This window comes from Poromitra crassiceps (assembly GCF_964638095.1).
Source record: "Poromitra crassiceps genome assembly, chromosome: 10".
Taxonomy (NCBI): Eukaryota; Metazoa; Chordata; class Actinopteri; order Beryciformes; family Melamphaidae; genus Poromitra; species Poromitra crassiceps.
Window position 1 is genome coordinate 3,469,467 of NC_139631.1, and position 19,280 is coordinate 3,488,746.

The following is a 19,280-nucleotide window of genomic DNA, read 5'->3' on the forward strand; positions in this document are numbered from 1 at the left end:
GGATCGAATAGTAACATGCAACATGACATACTTCCGGTCCGATTTTCAGGATAAAAGCGAAAGTTCTTGATCTCAGCTCTTTACACTCAAACCAGACTCAACTCCTTGGATTTGGCGGATTCGAAGGTCCGGAACCAGGCAAATTTGTCTATAAATCCACAACACTAAAATATTGATTAAAAACGTTCTGTTAGGTGAAAGAATTTGGTCGTCTCCTGGATGCTTGCAGAGGGTCTCGTCTACTTCCGTGGAAATGTCTACAGTTCAGAGTTTGAGGACGTTCGTCAACGAGCGACTAACTGCGGCTGCTGAGGAAATATTAGGAGTGTTTGTAAAAACTATAGTAGTGTACGAGGAAGAGATCGACCGTCAGCGCAGACTGCTGGATGTCTTTAGGCCTGAGATAAAGCCACACATAACAGGTTTGCAAAAGCAGAACTACAATGTTCTCCTACGTTGTTCTTCTTAGTGTTATATTATTCTCGTCTTTTTTTATTTACCAAACTGATTTTCATATCCCTTCACTTGTCTTCTCTCACCATCACCAAACATCTTTGCAGAGTAGACTGCGTGTGATTAGTTTGTAGTACATCCTAAAGACAGAATCTACGAATACAATATACGAGCCTTTGAGCATCATTAGATATGACATCATGTCACGTGTGTGACTGTGAACTACCACTCATTCACAAATGTACAGAAGTAGTGACGTAAAATGTTATACATGACAAAATTAACTCTAAGATAACCATAATTATTTAGCCTACAAGTGGAGATTGTTAAAGGTCACTATGTGGCTCAGTGGTCTAAGGACCTGGCCTAAAGTAGCCTACAGGCCACAGTTGAAGGTCGAAGTCCCGCTCATGTTTGTGGCATGTCATCCCCATTTTCCCTGTGTCAATGTGTCAGTGAATGCTGTGCAATAAAGTAACAATGTCTAAATATGTTAATCACAGAAATTGAGTAAGGTCATAGATCTCAAGTAGTCAAGTTAAACATCTGTATTCACCTTATGCAGCCCCGCCCACTTGACCCACTATAAAAAGAGTAGTTCAATTATTAGTAGTAGTAGTTAAGTAATTACCTTTGTCCTTTCCCCTACAGACCCCCCACAGACATCTGTCGTTAAGGAGGAGGTTCTCCTTGACCAGCAGCACTGTAACCAGCAGAGGAACTTCAGTCTGTGTCAAGAGGACCCAGAGCCTCCACAGATTAAAGAGGAACAGGAGGAACTCTGCACCAGTCAGGAGGGAGAGCAGCCTTTACTGTGGGAGGAGGCTGATATATTTAAGTTGACTCCTGCTTATGATGGAAGTGACCACAGTGAACATCAGTCTCTGTATTCAGATCTTTACCAAACTCAGAGTGTAGCAGAGAAAGAGCCTCTAGTCATCTCATCTGAATCTGACAGAGAGGGCTCTGCAGTATCAGAACCAGACAGTGACCACCAGCTCCTCTCTCACAACCTTCATGTAGCTGAGAGCCAAGCTTACAACACATCCAGCTGTGAAAACGCAGGGCCAACTAGGAGTACTGAGCCGAAACCAAATGAGAAACTGTACACGTGTGACAGTTGTAGTGAAGAGTTTCCTAACTCAATGGATTTAAAAGCTCACATGAGAACCCACACTGTGGAAAAGCCATTCAGATGCAGAATCTGCGCAAAAGGATTCACCTGTCAATCAAAACATGACCAGCATTTTATCATCCACACAGGCCAGAAGCCACATGCTTGCAACAGCTGTGGGAAAAGATTCCGCCGTCGCACACAATTAAAAAATCACATGAGAGTTCACACAGGTGAGAAACCTTACAGCTGTGTCTACTGCGGGAAGGAGTTTGCAGACGGCTCATCTTTCACAAAGCATCTACGCGTGCACACAGGGGAGAAACCTTATAAATGCCTCTTTTGTGGAAAAAGATTTGCTGTCAACTCAGCTTTGACAAAGCACACCAGAATTCATACAGGGGAAAAGCCGTTTAAGTGTGGCATTTGCGGGAAAGCCTTCATTGAAAAAGCATCCCTGAAAATACACACAAGGAGCCACACAGGGGAGAGGCCATACAGATGCATTTTCTGTGAACAAGGGTTCGCCAATGGCTCAAACCTGAAGAGGCACATGACTGTCCATACTAGAGTTGCACAGAGTACCAGTGCTTAAAAAGTGCCACAGTTCTTCATATGAGAAACTATTTAACTCGAGCCTTTCCAGAGCAGATATGCCTGTGTAGTGTTTCAACACCTTTTAGGAGTAAAAAAAATATATATATTGTATAATAAAGCTATAATGCACAACTTGGTATAGTGTGACAAAGATCTGTGATGTTAACAACATTGAGGCAGAAAATTGAGAACTTGTGAGTGCACAACAGTAGAAGTGAAAATGCTAGCTAGTGCTAGGCTGGTCATCAAGTTCACATTAACCTGTTTAGCTACATTGAGTTTGTCGGCATATGTAGCAGTGAAAGCCACCCATCTACCAAATCTGCAACACTCCTAAACATAAAAAAAGGCAAAATCAAAGCTGAATTTACTAACTAGCTAAACTACAGGTGAAAATGTTCTGCTTGTCCTTTAGGACCTTTGGACAGGCCCCATACTACATTTCAGATCTTTCAATTCATTTTTTGCCTGTTTGTCACCTGAGGTCTGCAGGAAAGTCTCTCCTACTTCCTGGATCTAAATTAATTTCAAGAGGGGATCAAGCATTTTCTGTCAGGGCCTCAAAACTAATGAATGCAGATTAGCTAAATGTATATTAGCAATGAAGAGCTCAGATTAGCTAAATGTATATTAGCGATGAAGAGCTCAGATTAGCTAAGTGTATATTAGAGATGCGCGGATCGGCATAACTCAACCACCTGCCACCCACCCGAACAAATTATTTTCTATGATTTATAGACCCACACCTGCATGCATGCGTGTTTTCAGAGTGAGTGTTTTCTTAAAGATTGAGAGACTGCTTTCAGTAATTAATTGTTTCCATGGTGAACTGTGCATTTAACTGCAATACAGTTTCTTATTTATGTACTATGCATGCTACAGTCCCTTTTCTTGCACAGTATAAGATAAATGATTATTTGTCTGGCATCTCTCTTAATGGGGAGATGCACTTATCACTTCTACCGCTAGGTGTGCTGTGTGTGTAACAGTGGATCTTCTGGATGTGTAGAACATAACTCAACATGAATGGTGTTTGTGAGCGATCCTGTCGGCGTGTCTGGACATTGAAATAATAAACAGACCCACTTTTTTTAGATTGACTTTTCTATAATTTTTCTGCTATGCAGTTTCAAGTTATCATTTGTCATTTTATCCTTGTTTTCTTTGTAACATTTTCACTTTTATTATTCTTTTGAAAATTGCCATTTAAATAAAGTCATTGTTAAAATGCATTATTACTATTAGGCTTTTTTCTCCCCATTACAAGACCCTCACCCTACTGCTGCAATTGTAAGAAAGCTTGTCAGCTAACTGATGAGGAAACATTCTATAGTCCAGGGCTTTTCAAAGTCTGAAACTGTGGGCCTCCACCCAGACAAAGCTTGGAAAAAGGAGCCCCCCCTCACTCAATATCTGGATGCCCATGGGATCATGATTATGTTATTTGATGCCATAGAGACAACAAGCCAAGATAGCCTGATATTGCTGTTTGACATGGCCCGACTGAAAAGGTGCATGCATAGCCTTGGGCCTCCATGGTTAGACACATGTTCTAGGCGTCTAGAACATGGATCTTCTACTAGACCAGTGGTTCCCAACCACCGGGCCGCGGACCGGTACCGGGCCGCAACGCATTTGTTACCGGGCCGCGAGCCCGGTCCAAATATATATATATTTTTTACAAACATTTTTTTTTACAAACTACAAACATAAATAAACGTCAACTTGAAACTATGTTTTAACTACCACACAGCCTATAATATTATAGCCTATGTTTATTTAAAATATATACAGTATATATATATATATATATATAGGCTACGGTATATTATTATTAAAATTGACAACCTGTCCGCAACTTTTTTTTCCATCTATCTACCGGTCCTTGGCACAAAAAAGGTTGGGAACCCCTGTTCTAGACTAATACTTTCCTTTGTAATGCCACTGACCAATGCTGGAGGTCCTAACCTTCACCTTTCATATCAGCCAAGCCAACGCTGTGGAGCCCTCTCCTGAACACAACCTAGTCTCTCATTTACAACTAATGTAACTATACACCACTGGTTCACAAAGTTCCAGCAGTTTGTCATACCATTGATTTGTCTCTTTAAGACAGAAAGCTTGACACATTTTCTTAAACCTCCTATCAAAAATGTTTTTGTCCACATCCCTTCCAAGATGTAACTTCTGGTAATTGTAGAAAAACAGTCTGTCTACATTTCCCAGCATACATACAATTCCTCTAACTTTAATCTATGGAAAATAAACTTTTGAGATAGATGGAAATTCAAAAATACCATTTATTTTAATTGATACAATTACAAACCGTGTCAAAGTAAACAAACCATGATAGCAGCTTAAAAATACATAAACTTGTGTTGAGCTGTCACATGCTTTCAAAATGACACCGGGCCACTGCAGCGAGCCCAGAATGACTGAGTGACCCACTGACTGACAGATCCAAGCAGGAAAACACAGATAAATACACAGCTAAGAGAGACGGGTAGGTAAAGACAGACAGATAAATACACAGCTAAGAGAGACGGGTAGGTAAAGACAGACAGATACATACACAGCTAAGAGAGACGGGTAGGTACATTTGCGAGGAAGCTGGATTCGCGCAAGATCATGAGATCGAGATCACGCGACAAATCCATCTTGGCACGCTCCAATCTATTGGTTTGAATCCGAACCACCAGTTATTTGCACCAATCAGTGTCCGGAGTCAGCTACGGGTGGGATTTAGGTGTGACGACAAAGAGATGCGAGCCCATGATAGATGGTTCATCCAATCAACTGCCTGCATCTAAAACGGTTTCCTAAGCGACCCGTTCCCTGATGGTTATGTGAAAACAAACCCTCTGGTAGCATCAGGTCAAAGGAAACCAAGAACAGAGTATATTATTAATATAAAAAAGCCACAGTATAAATTTTCTTTCTTACATTACTCCCTTTTTTCAGAGACACAACTAAGATTAAAATAAAATAATGCAAAATGCATCCTACTTTATGTATACTTCACTTAACAGTGAGGAAAACATTGTTCTTATTTTCTTTCTGATTTTTCCCCATTTTCTCCCCACTTGTACTTGGCCAATTTCCCCCCTGCTGCTCCTTCCTCTGCTGATCTGGGGAGAGCCGTAGACTAGCACCATGCTTCCTCCGAGACATGCGCAGATGCCAGCCGCTTCTTTTCACCTGACAGTGGTGAGCTTCACTGGCAGGAGGTAGCATGTGGGAGGATCACGCCAATCCCACCAGTTCCCTTCTGCCTCGAACAGGTGCCCCGACCGACCAGAGGAGACGCTAGTGCAGCGACCAGGACACATACCCCTAATCCGGCTTCCCACTCGCAGACACAGCCAATCGTGCCTGTATGGACGCCCGACCAAGCCGGAGGAAACACGGGGGCGCGAACCTGCAACCCTTGTGTTGGTAGGCAGGGAAACATGAATTCTAACGGTGTAAACACACTGGATTCACAAGCGGGGCCGCGCGTAAATTCAGCTCGAGCAGCAGAAGCCTGACCATTCACACCAGAAGCGCTTTGTTTTGCTCTGCGCCGGTCACAACTTGTACTGACTTCATGCCTGGCTGCACACGGCCGCTCGCCACTCGCGTCCAAAATAGACCAGACACGAAACTCTCGCTGCAGGGCCACGCTGAAATTAAACTGCCTGCGCGTCCAGATGCTTCGCCTCACTTCCGCGACGGTTCCGTTTCCAGTGCGTTTGCACTTTGCACCGTAAGACGAACGAGCCCCAAGAGGTTCAACAGTACAGCAGCTGATTTCACCAAGCAACACAACTTCAACCAGAGAGAGGAACTACCTGGTGAATCAGCCGGTGAAGAGTTTGGCTGGAATGAAAACATGCATACTCTTCAGTCACAATGGCACAGAATTGAAAAAAAAACACTAAGCTAGGTGACAAGAAAAGGTTTTGCTCACAATATGATAAGAAATGTTGCTGCTCATCAAACAAAAACAAGATGTCAGCTTGGCCAAGCTCAGTCATAGTAGTCCCTGTGGGATTCTTGTGATACTTTGATTACCAGTCATAAGTATATTAAAACTTGAACAAAAATGTGCATTTCAATAATGCGAGACTTTTTCAGCACTGGTACTCTGTAGAACTCTAGTGTGGACATTCATGTGCTTCCTCCTGTTTGAGCTGTTGGTGAACCCTTCTCCACAGACGCTGCATCTGTACGGCCTCTCCCCTGTATGGCTCCTCATGTGTACGGTCAGGTCTGCTTTTTGAATGAACGCTTTCCCACAAGTGCTGCACTGATGCGGCTTCTCCCCTGTGTGAGTTCTGGTGTGCATTTTCAGGGACGTTTGTTGGGTGAAAGCTTTCCCGCAAATGCTGCACTTAAAAGGCTTTTCCCCCGTGTGGATTCTGGTGTGCTTCGTTAACGCTGGTTTGACAGCAAATCTTTTCCCACAAAAGAGGCATTTATGAGGTTTCTCCCCTGTGTGCACGCGTAGATGCACTGTGAAAGATGAGCCGTCTGCAAACTCCTTGCCGCAGTAGACACAGCTGTAAGGTTTCTCGCCCGTGTGAAGTCTCATGTGACTTTTTAAGTCTGCGCCACGGCGGAATCTTTTCCCACAGGTGTTGCAAGCGTGCGGCTTGACACCTGTGTGGGTTGTCTTGTGTGTAGTTAAATTGGACTTCTGGGTGAACGTTTTGCCACAAGTGTCACATCTGAAAGGCTTTTCACCAGTGTGGAATCTCATATGAGCTGTTAAGTGTGACATGTAAGGAAACTCTTTACTACAGATGCCACACTTGTACAGTTTCTTGTTTGCTGTCGGCTCAGTACTCCTAGCTGATCCTGCGTTCTCACAGCTGGACGTGTTGTAAGCTTGGCTCTCAGCTATGTGAAGGTTGTGAGTGAGGAGCTGGCGGTCACTGTCTGGTTCTGATACTGCAGAGCCCTCTCGGTCAGATTCAGATGAGATGTTGGCTAGAGGCTCTTTCTCTGCTACAGTCTGAGTTTGGTAAGGATCTGAATGCAGAGACTGATGTTCACTGTGGTCACTTCCATCATAAGCTGGAGTCAACTTAAAGATATCAGCCTCCTCCCACAGTAAAGGCTGCTCTCCCTCCTGACTGGTGAAGAGTTCATCCTGTTCCTCTTTAATCTGTGGAGGTTCTGGGTCCTCTTGACCCAGACTGAAGTTCCTCTGCTGGTTACAGTGCTGCTGGTCAAGGAGAACCTCCTCCTTAATGGCAGATGGCTGTGGGGGGTCTGAAGAGGGAGGAGAAAATATATCAATATAACAATATATATATATAAATTATAAACCTTTATTTTAGGTATTCAGGTGAGTCCTGGGAGGCATATACATGTAGCGCTCTCTGCGCTTTCAGCACCAATGGAGCTGGCCCAAGGTTAGACTGCTTTGGTGATTAAAGGAACACTCCGCCATTTTCAACCAGCTTTGTATCATTAGAACATCAGTAGTATATCAGAAAACTGTAAACTGTTTTGAAGTCTGTCATTTAATTTGACAGTTATTGAGTGTTAAAGTGTGGACATCACTGGTCCACACTAACTCAAATGAATAACTCATTAACTCAAATCAACTCTCAATAACTGTCAAACTAGATGAATGACAGAATGTTTAACAGTTATTGAGAGTTGATTTGAGTTAATGAGTTATTAATTTGAGTTAGTGTGGACTTTAACACTCAATAACTGTCAAATTAAATGACAGACTTCAAAACAGTTTACAGTTTAAACTTTTCTGATATACTACTGATGTTCTAATGATACAAAGCTGGTTGAAAATGGGCAGAGTGTTCCTTTAAGGGGCAATAACAGATGTTGGTTGGTCACCGTGTTACTATGTAAACTATGTTTGTTTTTATCTAAAGCCATAGTAGGCTAATTAATTCACATTTTCTTTCATTTTAATCTCACACACACAGATGAAGCTATTTTATGTGAATTCAGCCAATTGGTGCACATTACATAAAAAAAATAGGCAGGAAAATAGCATAGGGATGTTTAAGAGTGCTCATCAGTCCATGATGCTCATTCATAGTTTTTTTGGGGGGGGGGGGTATAGAAAAGACACCATTTGGTGACCATGGGGACTGAGAGATGAGATCACTCACAGAAGGGGGCATTGCGGAAGTACTGAAAACTGCAGCGAGGTCATATTCTTTATTATTTGCTTATTCAGAACCACATACAACTTCAAATGAAGTATTCCTGGACCATCAGGGTCTTACCGGGCAGTGGGCACCCTTTGGTGGGCCAGTCCCCAGTAGTTTTTATAATAATGCTGTGCAGTGCAGAGCAACATACGTGGTTAGAAAACTAGATAGATAGATAGATAGATAGATAATTACTTTTTTAATCCCCTGGGGGAAATTATTGTGTTACAGCAGAGGCCAATGTCAGTACATCTCAGTAAAAACACACAAGAGAAAGAGTCTAGTCAAAAATATGTCAGGCAGAACCCATGTCAGAAACATGTCAAGAAAGCACAGCGTCTAAGTTATCCTATCTACAATAACGTTAAATAAAATAAGATAAGAAATTGCACCTGTAATTTACACCATGTAAGCACACATGTTCTATGTGGCCAAAATGGACACTGTGCAACATCATTATAAAGTGACATACAGATTGTGCAATAGCAATGATGAAATTAGGGTTCACCAGCGTATCTATGGGAGGGCTGTGGAGGAGAGAGGGAGAGGGAGTGAAAGGAGGAGTCTGCTCTCCCTGCATGTACGTGACTTATTATACATGCTAATTGCAGTGTGCACAAAAGAGCTCCTGTAACGCTCTTTAGTGCAGGGGAGCTGCCGGAGCCTCTGACTGAACACACTCTGTTGTTGTCCAGTCAGTAGGTCGTCTTCTATACACGTATATCATATAATAACAAACCATCCAGCTGGATTCCACCTAGTCTTGTTTTCTCTCTGTTAAACAGTTTTTGATCCAGCACCTGTCCCATAAAGTACGTGCAATTGTTTTCTACTTTAATGGGACCCTTGTATGATAATAAAATTTGTGACCCCCCCCCCCCCTTTCTTTCACTAAGAACGTAGTGATTTTACCAACCTGTTGTTCTGTGTAGCTTTATCTCAGGCCTCAAAACGCTATCCAGCACCCTGCGCTGACGGTCGATCTCGTCCTCGTACTCTACTATAGTTTTTACAAACACTCCTAATATTTCCTCAGCAGCCGCAGTTAGTCGCTCGTTGACGAACGTCCTCAAACTCTGGACTGTAGACATTTCCACTCAAGTAGACGAGATATACTTTCAACTTTGCAGGCGGCAAAGTCTAAACTCTCTCAAGACAGACTTTCGATTTGCAAAAAAATGTATATATCTATACTTTTTTAACCGATGGGTTCCCAGATTGAGTCTAAACAAACTCATTCAGCTAACGACAACCAAAATAGCTTAGCTTGCTTACTCGCTCGACCTGTGTTCCGGATGGAGCCACATGGAACCAACAACGGATCTCGGAGGGTTCCGTCAGATACTTGTGTTCCACCGGATCGAATAGTAACATGGAACATGACAAACCTCCGGTGCGTTTTCTTCAGAATAAAAGCGTAATTTCGACACAGCCACAAGACTCAATAATAATAATAACAATAATCATAATAATTATAATAACTATTATTATTATTCGTATTCGTATTCGTATTCGTATTCATATTCTTATTCGTATTCTTAGTATTCTTAGTATTATTAATAATAATAATACAAATCAGAAACAAGATGCAATTAGATACTCTGTACCATCTGTACAAAGTTTTTCTACAGACACAGCTGCTGGCAGAACACAAGTGCCACTGACTGACTGACTGACTGACTGACTGACTGACTGCGTGTGCCTGAAGGCTTGGATATGGACTTCCCCCCGCAAATGTCAGCAACAATAAATTTTACATATATCTGAGTTAGAGAGTAACATGATACCATGATAGATGAAGTATTGGTGTACATGAATGCTATGAGTTTGCTCAAATGCATAAAGTTTGGATTTATTTTCTTTTTTTATTGGCTTATTTATTTCTAAGTGATGGGAGCAGGCATAATATAGTTTGAGTAAAATTTTCAGCACTACAATATCAAATGATATGTATGTAAATGCAATATAACATTTTCCAATGGTATGTAGGTATGTAGCCTATATTCAATGTGTGACATCAGTTCAATTTGAATGAATGCTTTTATTTAGAAAAATCCTGTCCGGAAGTCGAAATGAAATTGTAGCTAGCTGAGCTGTGTTCCATGAACAAATATAAGACTTCCGCTTTACTTCCGGTTTGCAAAGCTAGCAAATATAAGACTTCCGGTTACCTTCAGAGTAAAAGCGGCGTAATTCATGTTTTTATAAGGCATAGAAAAATGGTTAGTTTGCAGATTAAAACAATAAACAAAGCATCTAAACGAAGGTATACAATACAAATTATGTTTCTGTTTAACACCAACTGTTTTAATAACATTGAGAAAGCTCTTCTCAGTATGTAAATGGCTAAAACCTGTTCACTGGAGTGCTAGCCTTTACAAATTGGACTCTGGACAGGTTTGTGTTCAGAGTGGGAGCTTGCCAAACATATGCACGTGCTCAGGAAGACCTCCTCTATGAGATCCCACTCTCCGCTAAGGCCATTATGAGTAAAAAAAAATATGGCGGCCCATCAAACCCACCCAAACACACTACGGTGACATTTCTGGACAGCTTTTGACACAGTGGACACCCCCGTGTCCAAGATGTCGCCACAAACCATATGTGCACGCGCTCAGGGAGACCTCCTCTATGACATCCCACCCTCCGCTAAGGCCATTAGGAGTAAAAACAAATATGGCGGCCCATCAAACCCCATCAAACACACTACGGTGACATTTCTGGACAGCTTTTGAACAGTGGACACCCCCGTGTCCAAGATGTCGCCACAAACCATATGTGCACGCGCTCAGGGAGACCTCCTCTATGACATCCCACCCTCCGCTAAGGCCATTAGGAGTAAAAAAAAAAAAATGGCGGCATTAAAGCCTGGCGGGATAAGAAGGTTGGAAGAATTATAGAGAGACAATTATCCTCTCTCTCACCAATATGGGTAACATAGACTTCCCTCCTTGTCAGTTTTTCAGATTGGATGGATCATTTTCAGATTGGATGTTCATCATTCAAAATAAATGGTGAGAACCGGTCCACAAAACTTAACAACTGGGTGTGATTTTTTTATGTTACCCTAACCTTGACTGAACTGTTTTACTCATGCAACTTGTTTATCTTTTAAACTTTTAACTGTTTTGCTTGACTGGCCTAAGCCCTTAAACTCAAATGTTTTTACTTTACATTTCCCCTTAAGTGTCTTCATAGTTGTTTAACTAAATAAATAAATATGTTCAATTGTGTACAACACTGTCATGTCCAGATTGTGTCTGCTGGTTGCAGCTCCAGTGACTATTTCACTCAAGCTACTTAAAATTTAATCAAGACTTTATTCTTACACATAAGAACCTAAATCATAATTCCTCTCACCACGGCTCTGACAATGGCTCTGAAGACGGACCTGATGTCACCCATGTTGCTGTAAGTATAGTGTACATTTTATGTTTATTAAGGTTTTGTCTTAAGAACCAACAATGTTGCATCTTGGTAAATTTGGTCACATGCAGATTTGTAGACTATGTGCTGGTATTTATTTTGTGTAGATGAAAAACAAAGTAGCCTATAAGCCTTTTCTTGTGTGAATGTGTGCGATGAAGTGAAACTGCTTAATTTGAAAATTTGTTGATCATTGTTCTCACAAAACAACTTGATGGTTAATGATAATAATGATAATATTTCTGATCAGAATTTGCTTTTTATTTTCTCCCTATTACAGAGCCTGGATGCTGACTGTGGTGATTCTATACCCAGATATCCAACATCCCCACTCATATTTGAGGATGAACTTTCCACAGAGAGTGAACTTCACTTCAATGATCTACCTAATTGTAGCCCCGCATCAGAGTCACAAAATACCGGTAACTTCGTTCCTGATGACAGTGTTGGCATCGGTGTGTTAGAACCAAGGCAGTCTTTTACGGACTCTGACTCTGAATCCATTATTGGCAGTGGAGAACAACTTCCCCTTGTATATGACAGTCCTGATGAGTCAGTAAATGAGGAATCACATTTGGGAGAAGTCGGTCATGAAAAGTTTGCTCTGGGAAATGAAGACCCACTTTACACTGGTTCACGACTAACCCAAGCTCAGAATTTTTTACTTATACTTTCATTTGTTTTGAGACACAGACTCACAGGCATGGCCCTCTCTGATCTTCTAGATTTGATTAATATTCACTGTCCAGAAAACACACTGTCAACCTCAAAGCATCTGTTCTTAAAAGAGCTTAAGCCAGTACAAGGTCACCTACAATGTCACATATACTGTCCAAACTGTGAGTATTACATCGGTGACCAGGATAGTGAAGAGCAATGTGTTGTATGCAACACAACGTGGGATAAAAAGAGCTCGCTGAAGAATGGAAACTTCTTCATATACTTGCCAATCCAAACACAGTTAGAACATCTTCTTCAAAGGGAAGATATTGCACATTGTCTCAAGCCAGGAGATGGCACGTGTAATTCTGAAATGTATGATGATGTATGCAGTGGTAAAATGTACCATAATCTGAACAAAAATGGAGGCCCCCTTGATTGTCCTCATGGATACTCCTTAACACTCAACTGTGACGGAGTGCCTGTTTTCAAATCATCGCTGTATGGTATTTGACCATTACAAGGGATTGTAAATGAGCTTCCTTACCCTGTGCGGAAAGAAAATGTTTTACTTTTTGGCTTGTGGTTTGGCAATAAAACGCCAAATGTTAATACATTTTTAAAGCCATTCACTCTAGAGTGTCAGAAACTATCCATATTAGGTGTTGAAATAGAACAAGTCCACGAACACAAATTCTTAGGAACCATCATAGACAATAGACTCAGCTGGAAACCACACATAGAGAACATAAGAACAAAAATTTCAAAAACAATTGCAATACTACACAAAATGAAATATATAGTGAACAATAACTCGCTGTATCTTTTGTACTGCTCCCTCATACTTCCATACATAACATATTGTGTGGAAGTATGGGGGAACACATACAAAACTACCGTCAAACCAATCTACATCCTGCAAAAGAAAGCCATCAGAATTGTAAATCGAAGTGATTACCTTGCACCATCCAATCCACTCTTCATCAGTTCAAATACACTTAAACTAGAAGATCTGGTCAACCTACACACTGCTGTAATAATCTACAAGGCACATAACAACCTACTTCCACCTTGCATACAGGAGCTGTTCACAGTCAGAGACTCGCCATATCCACTCAGGGGAACTTGTATTTTTAAGACATCCATGGCAAGGACCAACACTAAAGGCAAGTGCACATCGGTAAATGGAGTACACTTATGGAACAACCTCGACAAAGAATTAAAAACTTGCACTTCTGTCACCAAATTTAAAAAGATGTTTAAAACTCAGGTACTCAATAAATATAAAACATTATGAAAAACAATCCAACCACCAATAAAACCAAAGATAAGATTGTACAATGATTAACCAAAACCAAATTAAACAAACAAGGACCAATGTAATTGTTACTAACCTGAAACAACTGCATTGACTTGTCTAACATGGTGTAAATATGGTATATTGAAGTATATGTATATATATATGTTAAAATAAATCTATATATGTATGTATATATATGAGCACGATCACTTGTAAATTTCTTTCAAATTTTCTTTTTTTCTTCTAAAGTTCAGTTAAATACCATAATTGAAACTGCGTTAACATGTTTTGTTTTTGTAATTTTCTTTTATTTACATAGGGTAGGCAAAATAAGCTGCGGCTTCAGCCTACACCTTTTCGGCCCATCTTGCCTCAACTCATTGTATGTGTGTATTGTCATGATTTGTTGAATGGACCGAAATAAACTAACTAACTAACTAAAAAAAAAAAAAAAAAAAAAAGTTGTCGACTGTGGGCTTTAAGTTAAAAAGAAACAGCATTTTGGAACAATGTCGAGTTGTGGCAGCTGTTATGATGTGTGATTCAGTAGCCAGGCCCATACTTCAAAACATGACCCAGTTTAATGGTCTATATGGGTGCAGCCTCTGTTTACATCCTGGTGAACAAGTTCAAAAGGGTAATGGTACTGTTAGGGCATACCCATACAAAGACGTTCCAAAAAGGGACCATGCTTCAACCATAAATGATGCAAGGGAGGCTCTGTGTACCACAAAATCTGTGAGGGGTGTTAAAGGGCCCACATTTCCACACTTTGACATTGTATCTGGCATGCCTCCTGACCATATGCATAATATACATCTTGGTGTGGTTAGGCAAATGGCAAGCATGTGGCTGGACAGTGAAAACCATGAGAAGCCATATTACATTGGGACTAGAGTGACTGAGCTTGATGAACAACTCTTACTAATTAAGCCTCCCTGCAATGTGACAAGAGTCCCCCGATCTCTTCAGCAAAGGAGGTTTTGGAAGGCTAGTGAATGGCAGAACTGGTTACTGTTTTATAGTATCTTTGTGCTAAAAGGAATTCTGCCCCAGGCCTTTTACCAGCACTGGTTAGTCCTTGTCACATTTATGTTCTTACTGTGCAAGGATGTTATTACAACAGAGGACTTAAAAAGATGTGAAAAACTCGTAGTAGATTTTGTCAAACAATTCGAAACACTGTATGGAAAGCAAAATGTGTCATTTAATGTACATTTATGTCTCCATTTGCCAGAATCTGTAAAGAATTGGGGACCTTTGTGGGCTCATTCTGGGTGCACGGTGGCTCAGTGGTAGAGCTGTCGCCTCACAGTCAGAAGGTCCTGAGTTCGATTCTCGCCTGGGACACTGTGGGCGCTGTGGTTGTGTTCCCCCCCATATCTTCAGTGCCTACTGCCCAGGTGGGGTATCTTGTCGTAAGGGCCTTTCTCTCTGTGTGGAGTTTGCATGTTCTCCCCGTGCTCCCCCAGGGGGTTCCTCCGTATATAACCCCCCCACTAAAAACATGCAGAAGATCAGATCGTCATCGTCATCCGACCAGTGACGACAACACCCGAAGTTGGTCCCCGGGCGCTGTACGAGAAAGCGACCACTGCTCCTGGCCTGCCCCCCGGAGGAAAGGACATGCCTGGATGGGTTAAATGCAGAGGACACTTTTCACCGGCCACCGTCAGCATGAGTGTGTTGTGGCCGCATGCATGTGTTGTGGTGTTCGTGTGACAATAAAAGACTTGTAAAAGGCTTGTCCCGTTACGAGTTTTTTTTTATATATTTGAGTCATTTAATGGAGAAATACTAAAAATGTTTCATGGCACTCAATGTGTTCCTTTACAGATAATGAAAGAATTCACATATCGGCAAGTATTGCCTCTTTTGAGGAATGATGCACTGAGAAATGCTGTGCCTGAATGCATCCAACTGTATAAAAACTTAACTGGTCAAAAAAGACTGAAGCAGTTTGAAAGAGTAGGCGATCAGGTTATTACCCTTGGTTTGCATTATTCACGAAAACTTAGTAGTGAAGAGACACTGGTCATGAGCAACTTCCAGTCACCGCGGATACAGTTGTGAAAATATTCAGTAGACTTCTAGTCAGCGGAGAACTGTATTACTCACAGGAGTTCACAAGAGTAGTGAAAAGGAACAGCTTCACTGTTTTGTTGCTGAATGGACACATAATCACTGTATACTATTACGTTGTAGTAGAGCAACATGGTAACAGGAAATGCTTTGCTCTTGGAAGAGAGTATGATATATCACACAGTACATTGATTAATGTTGAAAATGTAGTTGGTCTGAAAAGGGTTTTGCGGGGCAGGAAACAGATATTTGATGTGACAATGTTCAAAAGAAAATGTATGCTAATTGATCTGCCACAATATGCAAGCCTCTATGCATGCATACCTCCAAGATCCAGTGTGGAGGATTGAACAGTGTAGGGCAAAGTAAATGTCTATTGGAAAAACTAATAGCATAATAGTATCCTATTGACACTAATAAGGCGGCCCACAGCACACATTTGCTTGAGTGACATCACTGATGACATCACAATTGCTGAAGTGACATCTCTGACTTCAGCCAGAGAAACTGAGCGTGCAAAGCTAAAATACACCCCAAAAAAGTGCACCCATGACACATCCTCTCTAGTCTCCATGCACAGATTTCTAGTACTAGAAGGGGTTAGGGTTAGGCTCGCCCGCAGAGCGTGCTTGCCCGCTGTGCGGATTCGCATTCACATCACTGATGACATCTCTCACTGATGACATCGCAATTGCTCAAGGTGACATCACTCAGCGCACAATTGCTCAACTTTGCATGTCATAGACATTGTGACATCAGTGAAACAATTGTTTTTTTTTCCTCATTCCTGGTTAATCCTTGTTACATTCATGTTCTTACTATGCAAAGATATTATAACAGTTAAAAATATATGAAAAACTGATTGTATATTTTGTCAAACAATTTGAAAGACTATGGAAAAAATGTCATTGTACAATTTGTCTTTTTATTTGCCAGAATCTGTAAAGAATTACAGACCTTTGTGGGCACATTGAGGATATACCTAATGGCCTTAGCGGAGGGTGGGATGTCATAGAGGAGGTCTCCCTGAGCGCGTGCACATATGGTTTGTGGCGACATCTTGGACACGGGGGTGTCCACTGTTCAAAAGCTGTCCAGAAATGTCACCATAGTGTGTTTGATGGGGTTTGATGGGCCGCCATATTTTTTTTTACTCCTAATGGCCTTAGCGGAGGGTGGGATGTCATAGAGGAGGTCTCCCTGAGCACGTGCACATATGGTTTGTGGCGACATCTTGGACACGGGGGTGTCCACGGTGTCAAAAACTGTCCAGAAATGTCACCGTAGTGTGTTTGATGGGGTTTGATGGGCCGCCATATTTGTTTTTACTCCTAATGGCCTTAGCGGAGGGTGGGATGTCATAGAGGAGGTCTCCCTGAGCGCGTGCACATATGGTTTGTGGCGACATCTTGGACACGGGGGTGTCCACTGTTCAAAAGCTGTCCAGAAATGTCACCGTAGTGTGTTTGATGGGGTTTGATGGGCCGCCATATTTGTTTTTACTCCTAATGGCCTTAGCGGAGGGTGGAATGTCATAGAGGAGGTCTCCCTGAGCGCGTGCACATATGGTTTGTGGCGACATCTTGGACACGAGGGTGTCCACTGTTCAAAAGCTGTCCAGAAATGTCACTGTAGTGTGTTTGGGTGGGTTTGATGGGCCGCCATATTTGTTTTTACTCCTAATGGCCTTAGCTGAGAGTGGGATGTCATAGAGGAGGTCTACCCGAGTGTGTGCATATGTTTGGCAAACTCCCACTCTGAACACAAACCTGTCCAGTGTCCAATTTGTAAAGGCTATGCACTCCAGTGAACAGCTTTTATCTATTAAGATACTGAGAAGAAAGTTCTCAATGTTATTGAAACAGTTATTGTCATACAGAAAACATCATTTGTATTGTATAGCTTTATTTAAATGCTTAGTTTATTAGTTTAATGTGGAAAATAATCATTTTTCATTCGCCCCTGTCTGCTCTATAATTGTGCAGAATCGTTCTTTTACTTTGAATTTTTTTGAAAAATCTCACCGGAACTTCTTATATTTGCTAGCTCTTATATTTGCTAATAGAACGCAGCTTGCTAGCTGACTTCACTTGTGTCCACGGATCTCCAGACAGTCCTGACTGCTTGCAGAGGATCTTATGTCGATTTCAGTCGAGTGGAAATGTCTACAGTTCAGAGTTTGAGGACGTTCGTCAACGAGCGACTAACTGCGGCTGCTGAGGAAATATTAGGAGTGTTTGTGAAAACTATAGTAGAGTACGAGGAAGAGATCGACCGTCAGCGCAGGCTGCTGGATATCGTTTTGAGGCCTGAGATAAAGCTACACAGAACAGGTTGGTGAAATCGCAATGAACAGAATGAGATTTATATTGGCCAAGTATGTACACAATACAAGGAATTTGTGGTTTGTTATTCTTGTTGAAACATTGATCGCTCATATGCAATGGTTCCACATATTTCAATGCTTTTAGTGACCTCATAGGAGCCCGATTTGGATCAATTCAGATACTCCCCCAAGGAGTAGGGCTGGTCTGGGCGAAAAGAGTCTCGCGTTGAGGCTAGTGGGTGGGATGATATATGGACTATGGGCTATGCTTATCTCCCAATTACTACTATCATGATACTTGGTGTGATTCGGTATGTATTGCGATACTCAAATATTGCGATTCTACAAGTATTGCAATTTGATAGGCTATTACAATTTATTGTGATTTTCATTTTGCTTTTTTACTAGACCATGGGAAAAAGTTAAATCATACACTTCTAGAGACTGTATATGAGTCATATTTCCAACAATAATGCACATCAAATGTTGTGAGTCAGTCTTCCTGGGATTTGTTTTAGCATCATCATTGCTATACTGCATAAAGTGGTAGGCCTACATAAAATGTACAATGTACACAGGTGTGTGAATTTTCCCTCGATACTGTCCATAGCACAACATAAGATTTAACAGTTTTGGTTCCCAAGTAGGCCACAATTTTTTTTTTTTTTACAGATTAAAGTACAGACTGTAAGCAAATGATGTGTCATACATTGAAATCTTAAAATAGTTTAAGATATGCTTATTTGAATGTTGGTACTCCTAAAAGCAACATTCTTAAGAAAATCGCCCTCAAAGTTCTTGGCTTGGTGATTGGCTGGGGGGGGGGGGGGGGTGAAACTAATGAAACTAATGAAACTAAAGATACTAATATACATTTTGTCCCTTGTCCCTATATACCCCCCCCCCCCCCTCCCGCATCCCCCTCCCTTCAGATCCTCCACAGCCACCTGTCATTAAGGAGGAGGTTCTCCTTGACCAGCAGCACTGTAACCAGCAGAGGAACTTCAGTCTGAGTCAAGAGGACCCAGAGCCTCCACAGATTAAAGAGGAACAGGAGGAACTCTGCACCAGTCAGGAGGGAGAGCAGCCTTTACTGTGGGAGGAGGCTGATATCTTTAAGTTGACTCCTGCTTGTGATGGACGTGACCACAG

At 41.6% G+C, this 19,280-nt stretch overlaps 1 protein-coding gene across 1 annotated transcript; it reads left to right on the forward strand.

Annotated features, from left to right (window-relative positions):
- Positions 1 to 253: 253 nt before the first annotated feature.
- Positions 254 to 2,330, forward strand: LOC310783772 (uncharacterized protein; the record flags this gene model as incomplete). The annotated part of the gene is made up of 2 exons (XM_083644677.1): positions 254 to 422; positions 1,105 to 2,330. 2 exons carry the CDS (start codon positions 254 to 256, stop codon positions 2,160 to 2,162), a joined length of 1,227 nt encoding a protein of 408 aa, XP_083500803.1. The 3' UTR covers positions 2,163 to 2,330.
- Between the last annotated feature and the right edge of the window lie 16,950 nt (positions 2,331 to 19,280).